General features: G+C 36.6%; 1 protein-coding gene across 1 annotated transcript in view; it reads left to right on the forward strand.

Moving 5' to 3' along the window:
* The window catches only part of LOC132092221 (sodium/potassium-transporting ATPase subunit beta-1-interacting protein 2-like), a 162570-nt gene that overhangs the window by 45470 nt on the left and 96876 nt on the right, over window positions 1-20224 (forward strand). Inside the window, exons 2-3 of the mRNA XM_059498366.1 lie at window positions 222-359; window positions 5190-5270. Of these exons, the coding sequence (XP_059354349.1) occupies window positions 222-359; window positions 5190-5270 (219 nt within the window). The remainder of the gene's footprint in view (window positions 1-221; window positions 360-5189; window positions 5271-20224) is intronic.

The raw sequence follows: 20224 nt of genomic DNA on the forward strand, positions 1-20224 counted from the left end.
GGCTGCATTTAGAATGTAGGCGCTTGTGCATTCACATTTGGCCCCGCAGTCCGTCATCTCACCCTGCCTTCCAGCTGACATCAGAGGGTTGTCAACCCCTGAAGCTGGTTAAAAAGAAAATCTGTTTACGCCTTTATGGAAATAAATGCTTACATGTCAGTGTGTTGTCCTCATCTTTGCTTTGTAAATCAGTATCTTTTTCCTCTGTGTTCCATTTCTAGATCAGCATCCTGGAGCGACAGATATTTGATTTCCTTGGATACCAGTGGGCTCCAATCCTCACAAACTTCATCCATATCATCACAGTGATTCTAGGTCTCTTTGGGACAGTACAGTTCAGACCGCGATATGTGGCCGGGGTGAGTTTCCACATATTTTCATATTCAGAATGTGATATATATTCTCTTTCCCTTTTGCACGTTATGCTGTCATTTTGTTGTATTACTACCACTGGTGTCAGAAAAGTGTCTCACTTCAAATACTAGCATGCACAGTGCAACATGACAATAAGCAATGAATATAAGTTTTTGTCCTAATGTTTTACGACCATGATGACATTTTGACAGTTGTTTGGTTTCAATGGAATCTCACTGGTCTAGCCTGCTCCTCATGCGCTCTTAAGCATCAAATATGTTATGATTGGATGTAGGGCTGCACGATATTGGGAAAAAATGACATTGCGATATTTTATTTTTCTGCGATATATATTGCGATATGAAATCTAATCTAATTTTTTCTTACAAACAAAAAAGTGGTGAGCACACTTACATTCTCATTTTAAATGATTTAAACATCAGAGTATTATTTACATTAGAGTAAATTATTTGTTTGTAACTTTAGGATATGGTTTGAATTGTTAACATATTAACTAACATGAACTTACCACGAGAAATACTTTTGTTACTATATTTATTAATCTTTGTTTATCTTAGTTTATAAAACACAGCTGTTCATTGTTTGGTAATGTTACTTCACAGTGCATTAACTATGTTAACCAATACTGTACAACTTTTGATTTCAACAATGAAGGCTATAGCCTAAATGTTGAAATTAACAATGTTGTAGAAGTGCAGTGTAGAATGTTAAATAATGTAGTTAAATAGTTTAATAAATAGAACATTATTGTAAAGTGTTAAAAAAAAATTATACACCAGTTCAGACGTCTCGTGAGTTCAGTGTTGGACCAGTCAGGTCAGGACAGAAATTTGTTTAAACCATTCATTAAATTGAATCGGTTCAAAGGAATCATTAATTCATGAATCAGACGTGTACGACATGCGTTGTGTAATTATCTCTGCAGTTTAGGATATTGCACAAGATGTGACAACACAGAAAACATTTCATCACTGGATAGTAGGGGTGGGCGGATCGATCTAAATATCGATAGTATTGATGCCAACACTGGTATTGGTATCGGATCGATACAATTGTAATTGAATCGATATTTTAATTTAAATATCTTTTTTCTACGTTCTTTATACTTAGCTCGTGTGTTCTACCTCTACAATCCTGAACAAACGCTACTTTCACTGGCTACTGTTATAAAATGTTGGGATTTTCAAACAAAAAGTAATAAAAAAATTAAACTAAATAAAAAATAAAGACTGCAAGTGATTTCACTAGCGGAAGTGCAAGTGTCTGAGAGTGCAAGTCTGAGAGTGCAAGTCTGAGAATGCAAGTCTAAGAGTGCTACTGCAAGCCTGCAGCCAGACCCTCTTGAAATAAACAGCCAATTTAAACCAGCCTTAACTGGTTTACTGGTATAAGCTACTTTAAGATGGTCTTCTAGAACAGAAAACTAATTTAGGCTACTTTCACGATGTTTATATACTCAGTGGGTTTATTATAGCTTTCTATCTGGCTTGAAGATCGGATTGGTTTTCCCATTCTGGTCAGATTAGTTTTCAGTTGGTTTAGTTTTCGAGGTTGGCTAAACTTTTGTTAAGCTGAGTGGTGGGCTGGTTTCTCAGCCTGCCCGCCTGAAAAGCACCCAAAACCCTTTGTAAAACCAGGCAACAGACCAGTCTGAACAAGCAGGGAGACCAACTAAGACCAATTTAGGCTCGTGTTAAGATTTTTTTTTTGGCAGGGATTGCCACTTTCTCTCGGTTCATAGAAATGATTATTCCTTATATTAGTTTTGGTCCAATTTTTCAATCTGAGTGATTGCTGTGTAAATATATAACTAAACAACTGAACTAAGGCACAAAAGATTCTGAAACAAATTATTCAAGTGATAGTTTTACATATAATTTATATTGGTGACAAGTCCATCAATCGAGTCATACCTAATATATTATGGTAAATGGACTGCATTTATATAGCGCTTTCAACAGACCACATGGCCATCCAAAGCGCTTTACAATTTTCCTCACATTCACCCATTCACACACCGACTGCGCTTCTCTCTTATGCTAAGAGAGAAGTGTTGCTGTTCACCACATTTAGCAGGGCTGAGATGAGACTGCTTGTTGTTACTGCCTTTTCTCTACAGTCAGGTACAACGGACATTTAACACCCTGGTCAGCATATCAGAGAGATATCAATGTACTGACGAACCCGGGTCATTGACTCAAATGTGACTCGGGCCATGTCACCAAGTTGAGATGAAGCAGATTGCCTTTTTAGTGTTATGTGTCTCCCTTTGGAATAAACAATGCTCAATTTTTCAGTCTAGGACCAGTGGCTGGTCAGAGAGATGAAGAGAGAGCCTCCTCCAGAGATAAATTGCTCACATTCGAACATTACTCTTGCTTATATCCGTTTTGGGAATGCTGTCAGGCCAGATAAATTTTTATTCTAATTCAACTTGGCACATTCCAGTGGCTGGCAAAAGGCCAAATGAGGTTCCACTACATGCTCACATCTTCTGTATCTAATGTCCTGACAACATGTCACTTTTCAAGATGGCAAAATTCAGAGTCTCAACGGTCTGGTGCGCTCCGTTTGCAAGTGTGAGTTCTTAGGGGAAAGGTTCGGCCAAAACAGCCCTTGCTGAAAACGCATTCATAACCTCCTCCCTCTGGATCAACTCAGAATGTGTGTTGGAGATATCAAGCATGATTATGAGACCTAATTGAAGTCAATCGCTTCGTCTGGACCCCTTAAGCTCTAACATGCGGAGGTGGCTCCTTCTTATACAGCAATGTGTGGAGATACTTCAGCCACGCTGCAGTTGGTAGACAAGAGTGATGTGTTGATCTTTGGCCCGAGCCTGAGGCTCTCACAGATTTTTGCATATATAACTGCAAATCTGTAAGTAAAGAACAGCTACTGTACATTGTGACTGACACGACCTTGTACTCTTGTTCAAGGTCAGCCTTAATAAATGGCTGCAATGATGCTCAGTTCTGTTGGAGATCATATTGACTACAGCTACATACAAAAACAGATCATTTAATGTCCTAGCTGAAAACAAACAGCTAAAACCAGTCTAAACTGATTGGCTAGTCTTGGCAGATTTAAGCTTGTGTTCAGTTGGTCTCCAAGCTAAATAAGTTACCAAATCTGTAGCATTGCTACAGCTAGTTAAGATATTAGCTACTTTTCTCAGTATCAAGTGTATATATATTTTTTTAAATTAACATTTATTATAATTAGCAAATTTAATTAGCAAAGCTGTTTTATTGACTTCTATTGACTTTATCTGCTGGGTAGCATTGACAGACTTCATTACGCTTTCCCAGACAATATATTAGTGTGTCCATTTTTTCGTTGTATAGAACCTAACTAGTGATGACCAATTAAATAAATAAGTATTAGATAAAATTACATAAGTCTTGTTAATAGTTCATATTTATTAAAAGATTGTAAGAAGCTACTTTCACCAGCGAGCTAGCCATCTTCTGTAAAAGGTGGCTTTCAGCTTATCTTAGGTAATTTATTGGTAGAATGTTGGATCCGTAGCTTGGCTAGATACCTTTTTGCTTTGCTTACATTTTGCAGTTTCCCAGCACTGGTAGAGAGAAAATACTAATTGTGTTGGGATTTCAAATTGGCCATGCACCACAGGAAGTTGAATTTGAATGACAGGAAAATAAATTTCTACAATTCAAAGAAATTCTACACAGGGAGTGTCCGTCTATCTATCTCTCTGTCTTGCTGAATGCTTTTGTACTTGAAAGTTTTTAAAACATTATTTCAAAAGGTTTTATCAAGTCAACAGTCAGAGTTTGACAACTTTGATTTTGCTGCTAAAACAAATCTTATAATTTTATTTGAATTTAAGTTTGTTTTAATTCAATTTTTTACATTCAAATTTTGCATACTGTATCACAGTTCAAATTAAAGAATTTAATAAAAAATGTAAAAAGAATTCACAGTTCAAATCTGATTGGTGCACACCCCTAGAAGTGATCTACATACAAAGTTGTAGTGTCTTTGCACATGCTCATTTTTATCAAAGCTAAGTCCATATTGATCTATCCATTAGAGACAATTTTGGGGAGCTACTTAAAATTCATGTCACTAACTGCTCATTTTCAAGTGCTAAAGGTCGTATTTTTCCTCTCAAGTCCCATCAGGTAATTCAAATTGATTTTACATTTCCCCTTGCTCAGTATTTCATTTGCACTCACCTGTCTCACTTTGAATTGGATCAGATAAGTGTTATTTTATCTAAAGATCACTGCCTGCCTAACAGACCTCTTACATTTTAATCAGTAAAACATGCTATGAGCTGCTAACACTCGTGAGTGTGTACCCTCGTCTTTGGAACAAATTAGTTTAACAAAATGTAGGATGGTTGAAATCACTAATGATCTAAAACAGAATGAGACCTGTGTTTATTTATCCAAAATTGACTTTATTTTTAAAGACACCCCCCTGCGCTGGCTGCGATTTTGCTGGGGAAACTGCTTCATTGTTTTATAATCACATCCGCCTATTTCGATAAGCATTAGCTCATGAACCAGGGAGCGAGCCACCCTCACAAACTCCCACACAGGGTTCCTGCTTCCGTTGCAAAATGCATCATCTGCCTGCACCGCTTCTTTGGCAGATTCCAGCTTTGTGGAGGCTGAATGTTTTAAGGAACACACATATGAGAATTAATTACAGAGAAAATACCCCACTTACACTTTTTCAGGCCAAATAATCAAACATATGCAAATGTGTATTTGGTTAGTTGGTTGTTGGGGTCTGAGGTTAAAATAGGTCTTTTAAACATACTCTTCCTGTCTCTTTTACAGTATGCAGTCTGGTTGGTGCTGTGGGTCGCCTGGAATGTCTTCATCATCTGTTTCTATTTGGAAGTGGGTGACCTTTCAAAGGTAACAACTGATTTTGTACTTCTTTGCGATGTGTAATCGCTTAGCTTGGCTACCAGTGTTTTCTGTTTATATCTAAGCTCCATAAGAGTTTTAATAAGTACATTGCAGATGATCAACTTGCATTAGTAGTAAGGTCAGAAAAGACATCTATTGTTTTGTTTATGTCAGTTTTTCACTGTCACAGATGGGTCTACAATCCTTTTAGAGCTGGAAGCAGTGCTTGGAAGGAGAGTTTTAAGCTATTAGAGCCTGTTTGCAACTGGTGACTAATCAAATAGTGAGACTGACTAGTTTATCTAGATTTTTATTATTATTATTTTTCCTGTATTCTATGATTCTTTTTAGTTTTCAAATTTTGGTGCTTCAATTAGCATATGTCCCATGCTTTTTCAGATCCTCTCATAAACATTCCAATGGACATCTTTGGCCATCTTGTGCTGTTTGTTGCTTGTGCCACCATGATTGTTGTGTTTTTAATATGTCATCAACTTTTAGAAATGTATCCTGAGATGCCTTGCATTCTCTTCCATTCTGTTGCATCCGTCTAGCTGTTTTTGAGAGCAAGATCGTGTTGTAACCTAGCGAACACTCAGAACACCCCAGCAACCACATAGCAATGCATTAACAACCACACACTACACCTTAGCAACCACACAGCAATGGAATGACAACCACTCACAACACTTAGCAACTGTAAAGTAGCAATGCAATGACAACCACTCAGAACACTTTAGCAACCATGTAAGTACAAAATGCAATGACAACACCCCAGCAACCCCATAGTAACACAATAATAACCACTGAGAACTTAGCAATGAAATATCAACCATTTAGAACACCCCAGCAACCACATAGCAACGTAGTCACAACCAGAACACAATAGCAGTGCATAAGTAATGCTATGACAACCATTTCGAACACATCAGCAAGAACGGATTAACAACCACCCAGAACACCCCAGCAACTGCATAGCAATGCAAAGAAAACCAATCAGAACATCTTTGTAACCCCAGAGCAAGGCAATGACCACTCAGAATACTCTAGCAGTTCCATGGCAGCATATTAACAACCACTCAGAAAACCTTAGCAACCAGATATGTTACAATGCAAGAAACAGAAGAAGAAGTTTCATTTATGTAGTGCCTTTCCATAGCTCAAGGTCACTTTACATTTACATAGAACACCATAGCAACTGTTTAGCAATGCAAAGACTATCAATCAGAACACTCCAGCAGCTGCATAGCAACATATTAACAACCACTCAAAACATTTGGAACCAAGATACAGTATGTTGCAATGCAATAATAACTACTCAAAATGCCTTAGCAACATAGCAATGAGTTTTGCACAGGCCAGCGCCATGCATTGAAACTGTAAACTTTTTTATGAAACTGTAAACATTTAGTTCTTGCATATAGTTGTAGCTTAAATCTGTAAAGAAATTTCTCTCTCTCCTCTATTTCTATGTCAGCTAATAATTTATTAAATAGTCCATCATCTGCTCATGTGTATAGAAATAGTGAGCAAATATTTAATTAAAATCTCAAATACTGTACCCAGTTAAATGGCAAACCAGGCATGTAACTTGATTACCAGATCCATGGAGCACTTTATATGTATTGCATTTTTAACCTGAAAGCTCGTACGAATCCACATCAGCAGATGAGACCCCTACTTTTTTTTATACTCAGTGAAACTTGTGTATGCTTGTGAAGCATTGCAGGGCATGTGTTTTGTGGTACTATAAAATGGCCAGAAGTGATGTAGTGTATCTCTGATGATAAAAATGGCCTAAATGTCTGCACTTTTCTCCTCAGGCTCAGATCTGTAATAGAGATTGATCCTTTTATCTTTAAATCACCTAGAAATGTCTGGCAGTCAATCTGGTCTTCTGGTTGATACGTCATTAATGTGCTATCTTTTCAAGCATCTCAGATGACAGAATGAACATTTCACTTTAGATCAGTTGGAACAGTGTCAAAGATATCAGGCGGATCGCCGGCTTCAGCTATCATTTTTCTGTTATAGCCTCTCACGCCATCAGGTTCTGATGTGTCAGACATCAGGGTTTTTAAATTAGCGAAGTCATGGTTTACAAGATCAGTACAGCAAAGAGGGTAATATTATATTATTGTATTTTAGTTGCACCTTGAGTCCTAGTTTAGAAAAATTCCCACAGTAGAGGATGTTAATAGGGATTAGATAATATAAATATATATATATATAATATATATACATACAGTATATATATATATATTAGATTATATTTATATATATATACATATATATATATATATATATATATATATATTTATTTATTTATTTTTATTTTTTTGTTTGTTTTTGTTTTAGTCATTTTGCTGTTTGCTTTTGTCATTTTTATTAGTTTTTATTTACTCACTCACTCAGTTCACCGAATAATTCTCACTCTCGTGTTGTTCCAAATCTGTTAGAATTTTGTGTATTTAATAATTTTAGTATTGTTTAATTTATAGTATTACTATTTTTAATTCTTAAAAAAAAATAAAAAATGTTATTTTTATTTTGTCATTTTAAATATTTATGTTTAACTTTGTTTTAGTAATTTGAGTATAATAACTTATTACATATAGCTTATTTATTTCAGTTAAATTTTCTTTTTTTTAGTCTTTCATCTAATATTTATTTTATTATTTCAGATTTATTTCCGTTAAGTGAAGTAAAAGTGACATACAGCCAAGTTTGGTGAACCATACTCAGAATTCGTGCTCTGCATTTAACCCATCCAAAGTGCACACACACAGCAGTGAACACACACACACACCGTGAACACACACCTGGAGCAGTGGGCAGCAATTTATGCTGCGGCACCTGGGGAGCAGTTGGGGGTTCGGTGCCTTGCTCAAGTCGTGGTATTGTCAACCAGAGACTCGAACCCACAACCTTACGGTTAGGAGTCAAACTTTCTAACCATTAGGCCACAACTTCCCCCCCAAAAAAAACAATTAAAATCGTTTGAGTTGACAGTCACGATTCTGATCCAAATGGCATTGAACCCTCTTGACTTCCATCAAATGAACACATTCAAATTCTTCAAAATATCATCTTTTGTGATCTTTTGAAGGTAAAGAATTTTCAGTTTTAGGTAAGCTATCCCTTTTTATTTATAGTGATCAGATCCTTTTCAGTGCTTTTGTTCACAGAACAAGCTTCAAAATGCCACCCATAAAGTGAAGCCCAGTTGATTTGGTGCAGCTTCAGTGCTGATGGTCCAGTGGATTGGCAGTCTTGATGTGTGTTTCTGAAGCTCGTCGTCAGAGGGGCTGGCAGCTCGTCTCAGCTACAGCTTTGTGGGAAAAATCGAGAGCCTCCACAGGCCTCTCGAGAGGCTCTCCGTGAGTCTCCATTGCCGTTCAATGCCCTCTTCGTTTTTTTAACTGGAGAATTCGCGCAGCTTCACATCCCACAAGGGATCTTGTCAGTCATCAGCTGGAGAAGAAAGTCACTTCGGTATCCTTGATGTCTTCACGGTCTCTTTCGGAATAGAGAGAACTTTTAGAGGCAAACAAATGGAGTTCTGCCTCGCAGAATCCATTCCCTAAGTCATCAACACAGTTTTAATTAGTTAGAGAAGTTATTGGATATTATTTAGTATAATTTATTTCCTTGTGACATTGTAGCTCATGAATTATTAATAAGGGTTTAATGTGTTTAACCGGGGAGAATCGATTGAGACCCGCAAAGGCAATTCGATTTAGATCATAAAGAAACAAATGAAGATAAATACAAGAGACAATTCCAAGTCTCTCATTTTTTTAGGTCACATGGGACTCAAGACTTACTCTGTTACTTAAATCAGTATGATGTAAAGGTGCATGAATAGACATGTTAGATCTGTCACAAAACCTAGTGAGCTGCCTACAGTGACAGCATTTTAAGATATCATAGAGCGCGACATGAGAACTGTTCCAAAAGTTTCCTAAAATGCCTACAAATTCTAGGGCATTGCATTTTTATGCAAACAGCAATCCCAGAATGTCTTTTGATAAGCTCTGTGAGGGGCGGAGTGGAGGGGGGGTCCAAGATGGCAGTCAAAACGATAATAAATAAAAAACTAATAATAAAGAAGTTAAATCTAATCTTCAAGCTGAGAGTCTGAGGTGAGGAGTAAAAAAAGTTCTTGTTTTTATATTCATTTTTTTTTATTTTAAAGTTTAGATTAGTTTTTTTTCTAACAATGACTGACATTAGATAGTGGGCCTAATGTTTGTGTGCAAGCATTGCCTGTTTATCCACACATTTTTATAAATCTAAATGTGAATATTCAGGAGGTTATTGTCTGTCACAAACCCCCTCTCTGTCTCCAAGTCCACATGTGCATGTTTGGAATGGGATTTGGGGACCATTACTTGAGGATAGTGGTGTTGAGTAAAAGTGACAGCAGAGATTTTGAGGAGGTGGCCAAAATAAATAGCACAGCAGCCTCCATCCAGTCCACTAGTTTATAAGCAAACACAGGCAGTCTGGTGAGAGTTGCCTATTGCACCTCGCTTTGCAATCTCAAAGACTCACATCCCCACTTCCTCATCCCTGAGGGTAGATTGCACACTTTGCATGCTGCTTAAGATTGAGTTTAGTAAGTACTGTTGTATATTATGAGCTACCTGAATTCATATTGACTATGCTATTTTGTTTGTACATGTACGGGTCCCTTTTTATTAAGGAAGCATATTAAGACCATCAGAATTATGAAAAATGACTGAGCTACACCTGTTTGAATTCAGTAGAGTCAGCAAAGTCAATTTTAAGAATAATCTAGTTAAAGTTCTTTGACGGATCCAAATCAAAATCACCTGCAACATTGCATCTATTCCTCCAGTTCTTTTCTTTAAAAAAAATTTCTATATTAATAATCACAAAATATCTATTTTTAGATAGAAAGTAAGTAAAAAGTAATTCAAGTAAGAAAAACAAATAATCAAATGCAAACATCCCTTAAGTATGTTAATTACAAATAAATTGACTATTAAAAGTCAAGAAGCAGTTCAATTAAGAGCAGCAAGTGATTCCCTCTTTTCTTTTATTGTTAGATTAACATAGTAGGCCTATAAATCGAAGGTACATAATCAAGCTAGGAGTCTTGGTGTTCTTTTTGATGCTGAGTTAAAGTTTGATAAGCATATAAATTCAGTGGTTAGAGGTGGCTTCTTCCAATTAAGGAATATAGCAAAATTGAAACCTTTTTTGTCTTTTAATGATTTGGAAGTTGTTATGCATGCTTTCATTACGTCCAGATTGGATTATTGTAATTCATTGTACTATGGTATTTCTCATGCATCACTTTCACGTCTGCAGTTGGTTCAAAATGCTGCTGCCAGACTATTAACCGGGACTAGGAAATATGAAAGTATAACACCTGTACTAGCATCCCTTCATTGGCTTCCAGTCAAATTTAGGATTAATTATAAGATGTTATTATTTGTTTTTAAGGACTTAAATGGGATGGCACCAAGTTACATTAGTGAACTTCTTTCTGATACATACATCCTCTAGGCCTTTAAGATCTGTACAAAGGTTTCAGCTAACCATTCCTAAGTCTCGACTTAAATCAAAAGGAGACAGGGCCTTTTCTGTTGCAGCTCCTCGTTTATGGAACAGTTTACCCCTCCATGTTAGATCTTGTGCCACCCTGGATGTATTTAAATCTCATTTAAAGACTCATCTCTTCTCTCTTGCATTTGATTGTAATTAATTTGTAAGATATTGTTTTATACTTTGTTTTATAATCTTAGACTATATGTAGTGGGCCGTATGTAAAGCACTTTGGCCAATGTGTGTTGTTTTTAAATGTGCTATATAAATAAATGTGATTGATTGATTGATATATTAAAACCTACTGTAATGCACGGATCTAATATAATGTTTCACATCACAAGTTTTCCCCAACATTTTCCCAAACGTTCACTTAAGACATAACATATTATTTTTGCTTATATAATACTTATACTGTAATTCTGTGTATATCTATATTTATTGGGATTCCGTGCTGTCAGAAGCGCCTTTATGTGGGCGCGTTGAATGACAGTCAGCGTGAGAAACAGGTGGAGAAAAGGTACTCCTCTCAGAAAAGCTTACAAATAAAGGGTATTAAACATCTAAAAATATTATTTGGAGCATTGGGATTGCTAGATGAGGGCTTAACTCATTTTTGTGAAAACCTCAAAATCCACTTAAATTGACATTTTTCACTTTTTTGCCTGTAGCTCAAAATTAGTCAGTGCAAATCATTTTGCCAGCACTGGTCACATATATTTCCAATAAATACAGTTGTTTGTACTCTATATTAATCAAAGAATACTGAAAAAAGGTACAATGTTTTTGATAAACATATAAAGCAGAAAACTCATTTCAACATTTATAATAATGTCTCTTGAGCACCAATTTAGCATATTAGAATGATTTCTGAAAAATGATGATGTGACACCGGAGATTCAGGTTTACTTAAATAAAAATTAATTAAATAAATTAAATGTTAAAATGTATTGAAACCGAAACCAGTAGTTTAAAATTTTAATAATATTTTTACGATATTACTATTTTGCTTTTATTTTTGATCAGATGAATGCAGCCTTGTTAAGCATAAGAGAATGTGAAAGAATAGGTATTCAACTTCCTAATAGATTCAACCATCAGTGTGTGACTTTCCATATACTGAAGATCCATTTCTAAATCTTCCCAAAGCAAAAAGATATTTGCCTGGTGGCATTAATTTGTATTTATTTTATTGGCATTTCACAGTTGCTGTGGAGCTGGTGATATTACTGTTGAAATAACAGCAACTTAATCCATAGAACTATGTTGGCGTGGGTTTATTTCCTGCCTTACGAGGAAGGCAGCTTAAAATGCCCGGCCCTGTCAACACACTCCGAATCCTCATATTCAGTAAAATGTTGGAAGTCTGAAAACTGTCAGGGGTGAAAGTGATAAGGTGATTTATAATCAATATCACTGGGAGCTGGTGGGGAAAAGCTGGGGCTGTCAGCTCTGGCTCCTCAAAACAAATTACTTCGAGCCCATGCATTGGCTCAATAAGGCTATCATTCCCTATCAGGACACATCACTGCCACTTGGCCATGGAAAGAGTTTTTGGGGCACTGGTTAGTCAGTGCTGCACCTATGCTGGGCTGCCTGCTCTAATGTGGCTCTTTGGCTGACAGTAAAGCTCAAAGAGGTAATTGTTTGCCTCTCAGAATGCAGCTTTGTGATCGCAAGACATTTACCATAATAACATAACTAAACGACATGGACTTTGGGTTTGACAGTACTGAATTTATTTGGTAATGGAGTTTCAAGTGGAAACCACAAGCTTGTTTGAATGAGAATGGGGAAGTTATTTGTGTTTTTCCATGAATTTGTCATCAATGGCAGTTAGTTTAGTTTTTTGATATTTGCATTGTTTAGCAGAGTATGCATGTAGTCAAGGTTTGAGTTATATATATTTAATATATATTAGTGCTGTCAAGTCATATGTGTGTGTGTGTGTGTGTGTGTGTGTGTGTGTGTGTGTGTGTGTATATATAAGTCGCATCAGTCCAAAAATATGTCATGATGAGGAAAAAAACATTCGCACTGGACTATAAGTCGCATTTATTTAGAAGCAAGAACCAAGAGAAAACATTACCGTCTACAGCCGCGAGAGGGCGCTTAGAGCACTATAGCACTATAGCAGTATAGAGCACTGAGCAGCATAGAGCGCCCTCTCGCGGCTGGAGACGGTAATGTTTTCTATTGGTTCATTTCTCTTGGTTCATTTCTCTGGTTCATGTCAAATTAATTTTGATAAATAAGTCGCACCTGACTATAAGTCGCAGGAACAGCCAAACTATGAAAAAAGTGCGAATTATAGTCCGGAAAATACGGTATATATATATATATATATATAAATATGAAAGTGGAATTTTTAGTTCACACACATGAGCTAAAAGCCTTAAAGCTCTCATTTTGATTCTGTGCGATCTTTAAGGATATATTTGAAGCGGCTGTAGGTTAATGTGAAGGGAGAGAACAATGGTGACAGCCCAGTCTTATTTCAGATGAACATGGTGCTCTAAGGGCCTCCAGTGTTATTAAAAATGACAATGAAAGTTCCTTTCAATGTGCCATTAAGATCGGAGTGACACTAATGCGCCATTCAGATGTTCGTTATGTGTGCAGGGGGTCTTACCTCTTTGTCTGAGAGGAGGAACTCCATTCTCCACACTGTGAGTACATTTGTTGAGACTACATTTTGAGCCGGTCTCGCTCACACACGGGGCCACCATTCACGCAACGTAGCGCTCGTTCTAATCAACATCCTTTTGAGAGCCCAACTGTTTTCATTGTTTGCTTCAGTACTCCAAGTTTAGTTTGTCATTATGTCCATTCGTCGTTTGGCAGTGATCTTGAGGGAAAGTCTGTTCATTAAAGATTCTTTTCGGTGGTTTTGGGAGCTACTGCCATCAATCACGTCTCGGCAGGGGGCCTCGGTTTGCGTCCCATTGCACTCTTTGTGAAGTAAGCGTGTCATCCTCAATGTCACTCAGCGCAAAACAAACAAAAACGCAACTCTGAAAAACCCACAGATCTCCTCAGAGCAGAGAATACGCTCCCTTTATTCACCCACACAGACAATCAGATGCTGTGTTTCAGCAGAGTTGAGTCATAAATGATAATACTCAGTGCACTATTGGCAGTTTGGGAATACCTGAACTATGAAATGAGCATTTGAATAAGTACCAAACTGATGCATATTATCATTTTCATAGTGTTGTTGTGTTTTATATGCACATACTTTTTTGTGGTTTGAAGCCATAGGGGATCTTAACACTCAGGCTAACACTGCAATTCATTTTCTTTAATCAGTGATAATTTCTTAATTATTTTTTTGGTCTGTTTTTTTTAATAAATACATCAGTGCTGGTACTATATGAGCCCAATATCAAGCTTGTTTACTAGTTTAACCAGTACATATTACATTTTATAAACATTTTGCAAGTAAAAATATGAACCGCTATGAATACAGAACATTCCCAGAGGTATGATTCATTGAATCCGATTATAGTTTATTTATTTATTTATGGCTTATATTGGTTCATATTTTACATTCTATCTACATAAGTATCATTCTAATATTTGTTGTTGATAAGATGTTTTGCTAGTTTTCGAAGTACTTCCTATGCTCACCAAGGCTGCATTTATTTGCATGAAAACACAGAAAAACAGTAATATTATGGAATATTATTGCAGTTTAATCATAAACTTTTTTGTTTTTCTATTGTTGAAATTGTAATTTATTCCTGTGATGGCAGAGCGTAATTTTCAGCAGTCATTACTCCAGTCTTCAGTGTCACATGATCATTCAGAAAACATTAGGCTTGTTTGAGATGAGCAAAATCTGCGCAGAACCGATCACCGGTGATCACCGCGAGATGCATGTCGATTAGAAAAGTGTCCGAGTTACGTCCGCCTTGCTCTGATGTCATGCTGACGTGTGACAAAAAATTCTCGCAACGGCGAGTCAGCTGTGTCGGATTGAGCAGTCGAGCACAGTTGCGATGCGAACTAAACAAAAACAAAACAGGACACATTAGGACATGCGTTTATTTTATTTTTCTCTTAATTTGAATTCTTCCTTGTTGTAATTTTCACTTTATTCTATTGTACATATTTACATGGACTGTTTAGCCATTATGCCCCATCTTTGTGTGGTTACATCTGAGAAGTGTCAGGGTCTGGCTTAAAACAAGGGAAGAAATTCTGAAGAATGTTTGCCACAAAACAGCTTTGATTTGCATAGTATGGAAAAATACTATGTACATGAAATGGTGGCAGAAACCGGCTTGTTTGCAAACATTCCTCTAAATTCCCTCCTTTGTGTTCAGCAGAACAAAGGAATTGATGCACATGATGACAAAACAGTGGTATTTCGATTACATCCACTTCGTGTGCGATAAAAAACGCTAACGCAATCTCCTCCATTGCTGACGTTTGCAGGCGACGAAACAGCGAGATTCAGGAAGTGTCCGACTTTTAAGGTCTTTTTTGACCCTCCCCCTTACTGCAGCCGCCTACTCTCGCCTACATTTCAGGCATCTCAAAAAAGCCTATTAGGTATGTTCGACTTCACACAAGGCTTGTTCGACTTCATGGAGCTCTGCGCAAACCGATCGTCGGCTGACTTGAAGCAGTGCATGCCGGTTCGAAATTTTGTCCGACTTGATACAGCGCTGACGCCACGTGACTGTGATGTGTGCCATCAAAGTACCGCGAGAGTGATTCAAGAGTAGCCGGAGAACTCAGCCAGCGCAGCTTCTGAAGAGCGGCTGCACAGGTTCTGATGACGACACAACTGATCCACGATTGGCTGGATTCACTGATGACAACGATGACGTGCGTTTCAAGTTTATTGCAAGTCGACTTCAGTTTCAGAAATTCTCATATGGACTTTTAAAACAGTTCAATATGTTTTTATGTCATCTTCATCTTATAAATCATATTTATTAAATATTGTTTTACTGTATTTACTTTATTGTTAATATAAAGTTTGTGTATGTTTATTTTGCATGACTTTCTTTTTTATACAGACCTTTTACAGTATTCAGCAGCATAACCTATTCAAATGAGCATTTTTAATAACTAAAATGTTAATCTTAAAAACATACAATCTAATGTGGTCATAAATGTATGCTCCTATACTAATGATACATAATATATTATGTTCCTCCATTTGTTTGGTTTCTTCATATTCTCTAGTTTATTTTGATGTGTTTATACTTCACCTGCATGTGGTTAGCAAACTGCTTACAACCTGCTGTAACTTCAACTTAACAACTTGACAACATTCTGTTCACTTTCAAATAGTTGGTCTAAATCACAATATAAATCCAACAGAATTGTGCTTTTCTGTATATGAAAATCAGTGGTGTTATGTTTAAAATTTTAAAAAGAGCTCAGCAGGAGGGTACTGTAAATCTTGTTGCTGAAACCTTCTTAAAAAACATACCCACCAGGGAATTTTTTTATAGGTTACTTTTATCATTTTGTATTAGCAGAAACACCCATGTAATACTGCTAAAGTATATATCCAATATGTTATCTTGTTTTGGAAGACACCCTTCCAAAACACCACTTATACACACATCTTATACGCGATCAAGTAAGCAAACGCCACGTGATCTGCCATGACTGACGTAACTGCAGCAAACTACGGGAGCCACAACGTGTCCGGCTTCATATCTCCATTTGCAGCTCCTCCCCACCTGCACGCGGCTACTCTCGCCGATCGGTTGCATCCAGCCGCAGCCGATGTCGAACACACCTACAGCATTGAGCAAACCGATCACTGTTTGACTTGAAGCAGTGCATGCCGGTTAGAAATTTTGTACGACTTGAGACGGCGCCAGAGCGACTGCTGGAGCACTGATGATGACAAAGCTGCTTCACGATTTTTTTTTTTTTTTGAGCATTCTTGATGAATTAGAATATTATTTTATTTAAACAAAAAATTTTTTTTTTTTTTTTTTTTATAAAAATAAAAAAAAAGAAATCTTACAGACCCCAAAGTTTTGATTGGTAGTGTATTTGAACTGTAAATTACATAATAAGTTTTACTTAGTTTTACTTTACTAAAAACAGGAAACTGCATCAATCGGAATCACAGAGGAGGCAACATTTGAACAGAAAAGTTCCTTTACATGCTGTAATATGATGAAATGTGCATTCAGACAGCAAAAGCAGAACTATTTGGAATGGTGTTTAATCAGAGGAAATGCAGGAATGTAGTACAACCTTCACTGTAATATCTCAAATGCATCAAGTGCTTTGTTGGAAGTGCAGGGGTATTAGGTGATCACACAAGAATGTTTTTTCCACATGTTTCAAAGCGTTATTCTTTTGAAAGTAGAAGTGAGGAAATTACTGTTGCTGGCTTCCGCAGTCTTTGAAACACCCTCACATCAAGATTTAATGATTCACTCAATGAAGCATCTCTTTGCTTCATAAAAGATACACTGATCAACATCCTCTTGTGCCGTAATCCATGTTGAACGACCATCACTCAACCTACACAGTGAGATGTTAATAGCAAATTAAATACACCCACCAATTTGAACATTTAAAGAGACGTGTGACTGAGAATTACATAAGCTACTTAAATTATTTTCATTCTAATACAAGTATTCAGAATGAGGCTTTTAGAGGAATTTTTGACCTTTGTGTGGATGGATTAAGGAATGTCATTAAGGTGATTTAATTCAATCCTTATTAAATGTGTACTGTTCTGGGTGGCTGTATGAAATGATTGTTGATTTGGTCAGACTGTGTATTTGGTTTTTCAGCCATTTTGACAGCCCTATTTGCATTTTAAGAGGAAATGATTGAAGGCCAAACTTTTGGATAAAAATTTAAAACTATATGAGTGGGCAGTATATAATTTGTCAATACCAGCTCTCTGCTTTGATTGATATTATTTCCATTTTCATCATTGTCAGTGTAGAAAATAAACAAATGGTCAACTGATATTTATGTTTTATCAATCATTTTATTAAGCAAGTTACATTACTGAAGGCTACCAGGAAAGCTACTTAATTAAGTTTAGTAAATTCACAGAATGTGCCCATTTATTATTAACCATATGCCTAATATATGATAAAAAAACGCCTTTGATTCTTGTCCCCTCACATCGACAGTTATGAAACACATAACATCCCAGACAGCAAGCAGTTTCGGCCCAGATCTGGCCCACATTTGGCCCGCATGGATTTCACCAGATGTGGGCCCGGTTCTGGGCCGAAACAGCATTCCTGATTATTTTTGTCAGTCGTTTAACATTTCTATCATAGAACAGCTGTCAGATATGAAATGTTTGGCTACTTAGATCTTATGCTGCTCTTTATAGCTGCTTACTGAAGTGTCGTGTTGCAATTTGCGCTTTGCACTTTGCAGCTTTTGTAGAAATTAAGTCCGCCTACTTTGATTTTATTGGTCATCTCAAATATTCTTTAACATTGATGAGCGATGACAATCACCGTGACAGATGGCTGAGGCAGCTCAAATGAGGATGCTTAAGTTTAATCTTGGTGCTGTACAATATATTTGCAGCACGAATAAGTTAATATATATTAGGCAATTATTTCACAAAGTACACTTCGGAAAAATACAGAGGTCCGAAACTTGGTGACCTCATAGCTGGCTATGGTCATGCTTACACTCAAGTTAAACTAATCTAGAGTTAAAATACATCATAATAGTATTCAATTGTTACTCTTTTCTCTAGTGTTGAAGAAAAATTAACTCCCTGTGGTGTGGAGCAGAGTTGATTTACAGTGTAAATATAACTCTGTCCTAGTTTTAAATCCTTAATGTGTGTCAATCCCAGCTCAAGGTCATTGTAGTCATTGATAAAAAGTTAATATTATTATTACATAATATTATTTCAATATCTGATTTTTAATTGCAGACTTTGATATCTTGGCAAATCTGAGCACTGCTTTTTTAAAACTCTAGAGACGTGAGATTACTGCTTTCTCTTCTCAGAAGACTAATCTGAGAAACAACAGACTTCTCAACTTAATCCCATTGCTGCCTGGGAGAAACAAACGAGAAATTCAAGGCATCACATTTGTGATTTGTCTTCCCTGTGTATAGTGTCTTAGCTGTCAAGTGTATGTTAAATAAATGAATAGTAATCAGCCTTCACTGAAGGTGATTTATATGTGTGTATGTGTGTGTGTGTGTGTGTGTGTGTGTGTGTGTGATCATTTGGAGGCCTGTTTGTGTACATCTCTCTTCTTCTCTCTCTTTCTTGCTCTATCACTGTTCTTTTCTCTGTGGCCCATTACACACGTAGAGCAATTAGTTCATTGACCGTGAAACACCAGGGCTCGTTCTAAAGGTCAAACTTAATTTGCAATTGCTTGGAAGAATTGCTTTTTTCCTTTCCAGGCAGACAAATAACTGTAATTAAACCTTAAAATCTCAACCCATATTTATTTATATAATTATTTGTTCTAGTAGGAGAAATATAGTTCTAATAATCATTTTTCCTAATTTTCTTTCATTTGGTGCAGAAGGTTTCACCAAAGTGCCCCTGGTTGTGGTATTAAGAGACTAAGAGGTTTATTGGTTTCTGCACTGTCCACTGGGGAATGTCTCCAATTTCTTGTCATGGAACATTAAAGATATCAGTAGGCTACCTGCTGTGCTTCTCATTTTGTGTGAATCGGTGGAATTTTTCACAGAGCAGTTTGTACAGTGCCAAGGAAAGTGTTTGACTGAAGGGCCTTTTCTAAATGGTTTAAACAGTATTGCATTATGTAGATGTTATACTTTGAAAATTAACCGGAATTAAATGTAGATCAAATAGGACTGGAAAACGTAAACCTAATAACGTCATAATTCAGTGAGGGAAAAAAAATGAACCCCTTAGCTACAGTTACAGAAAATGATTGGGCCTGTACTGGACAAAGAAAGAAAGCAGCCAGCAAAGCGGCAAAAAATTAATTAAACTCTAACAGCTGTTCATATGTTTTGTCATAACGCTGTTGCACAGGCTGAATCAAACACCTCCGAGCTCTGGAGGCCGAACAGACAAGGAAAAGCTGGAGTTTTTCAAATCTGGCTATTTTAAACATGATAACGTTAATGTGTTTGCCTAGGTTTTTCGAGAACTGTGTTGAAAAGACTATCAAATTATAAAATTATATTATATTATATGCAGATAATTAGATCAATGAAAGCATCTATTGGTAATTAATGTTATAAAACACCAAAATTCAGCTTTTCTCTTTTTGATCATGATCATTTTGATGCACCTTTCAGTTTCATCAAAGAAACAGATATACTATCTAGCATGTTAACAAGCACAGATCAAACATTTCATTTATTTTTTCTGTATGAGTGTCCAGTTTTTCATCAGTGAGTTAAGAAAGTTAGCTTGC

Source organism: Carassius carassius, chromosome 18 (genome assembly GCF_963082965.1).
Source record: "Carassius carassius chromosome 18, fCarCar2.1, whole genome shotgun sequence".
NCBI lineage: Eukaryota > Metazoa > Chordata > Actinopteri > Cypriniformes > Cyprinidae > Carassius > Carassius carassius.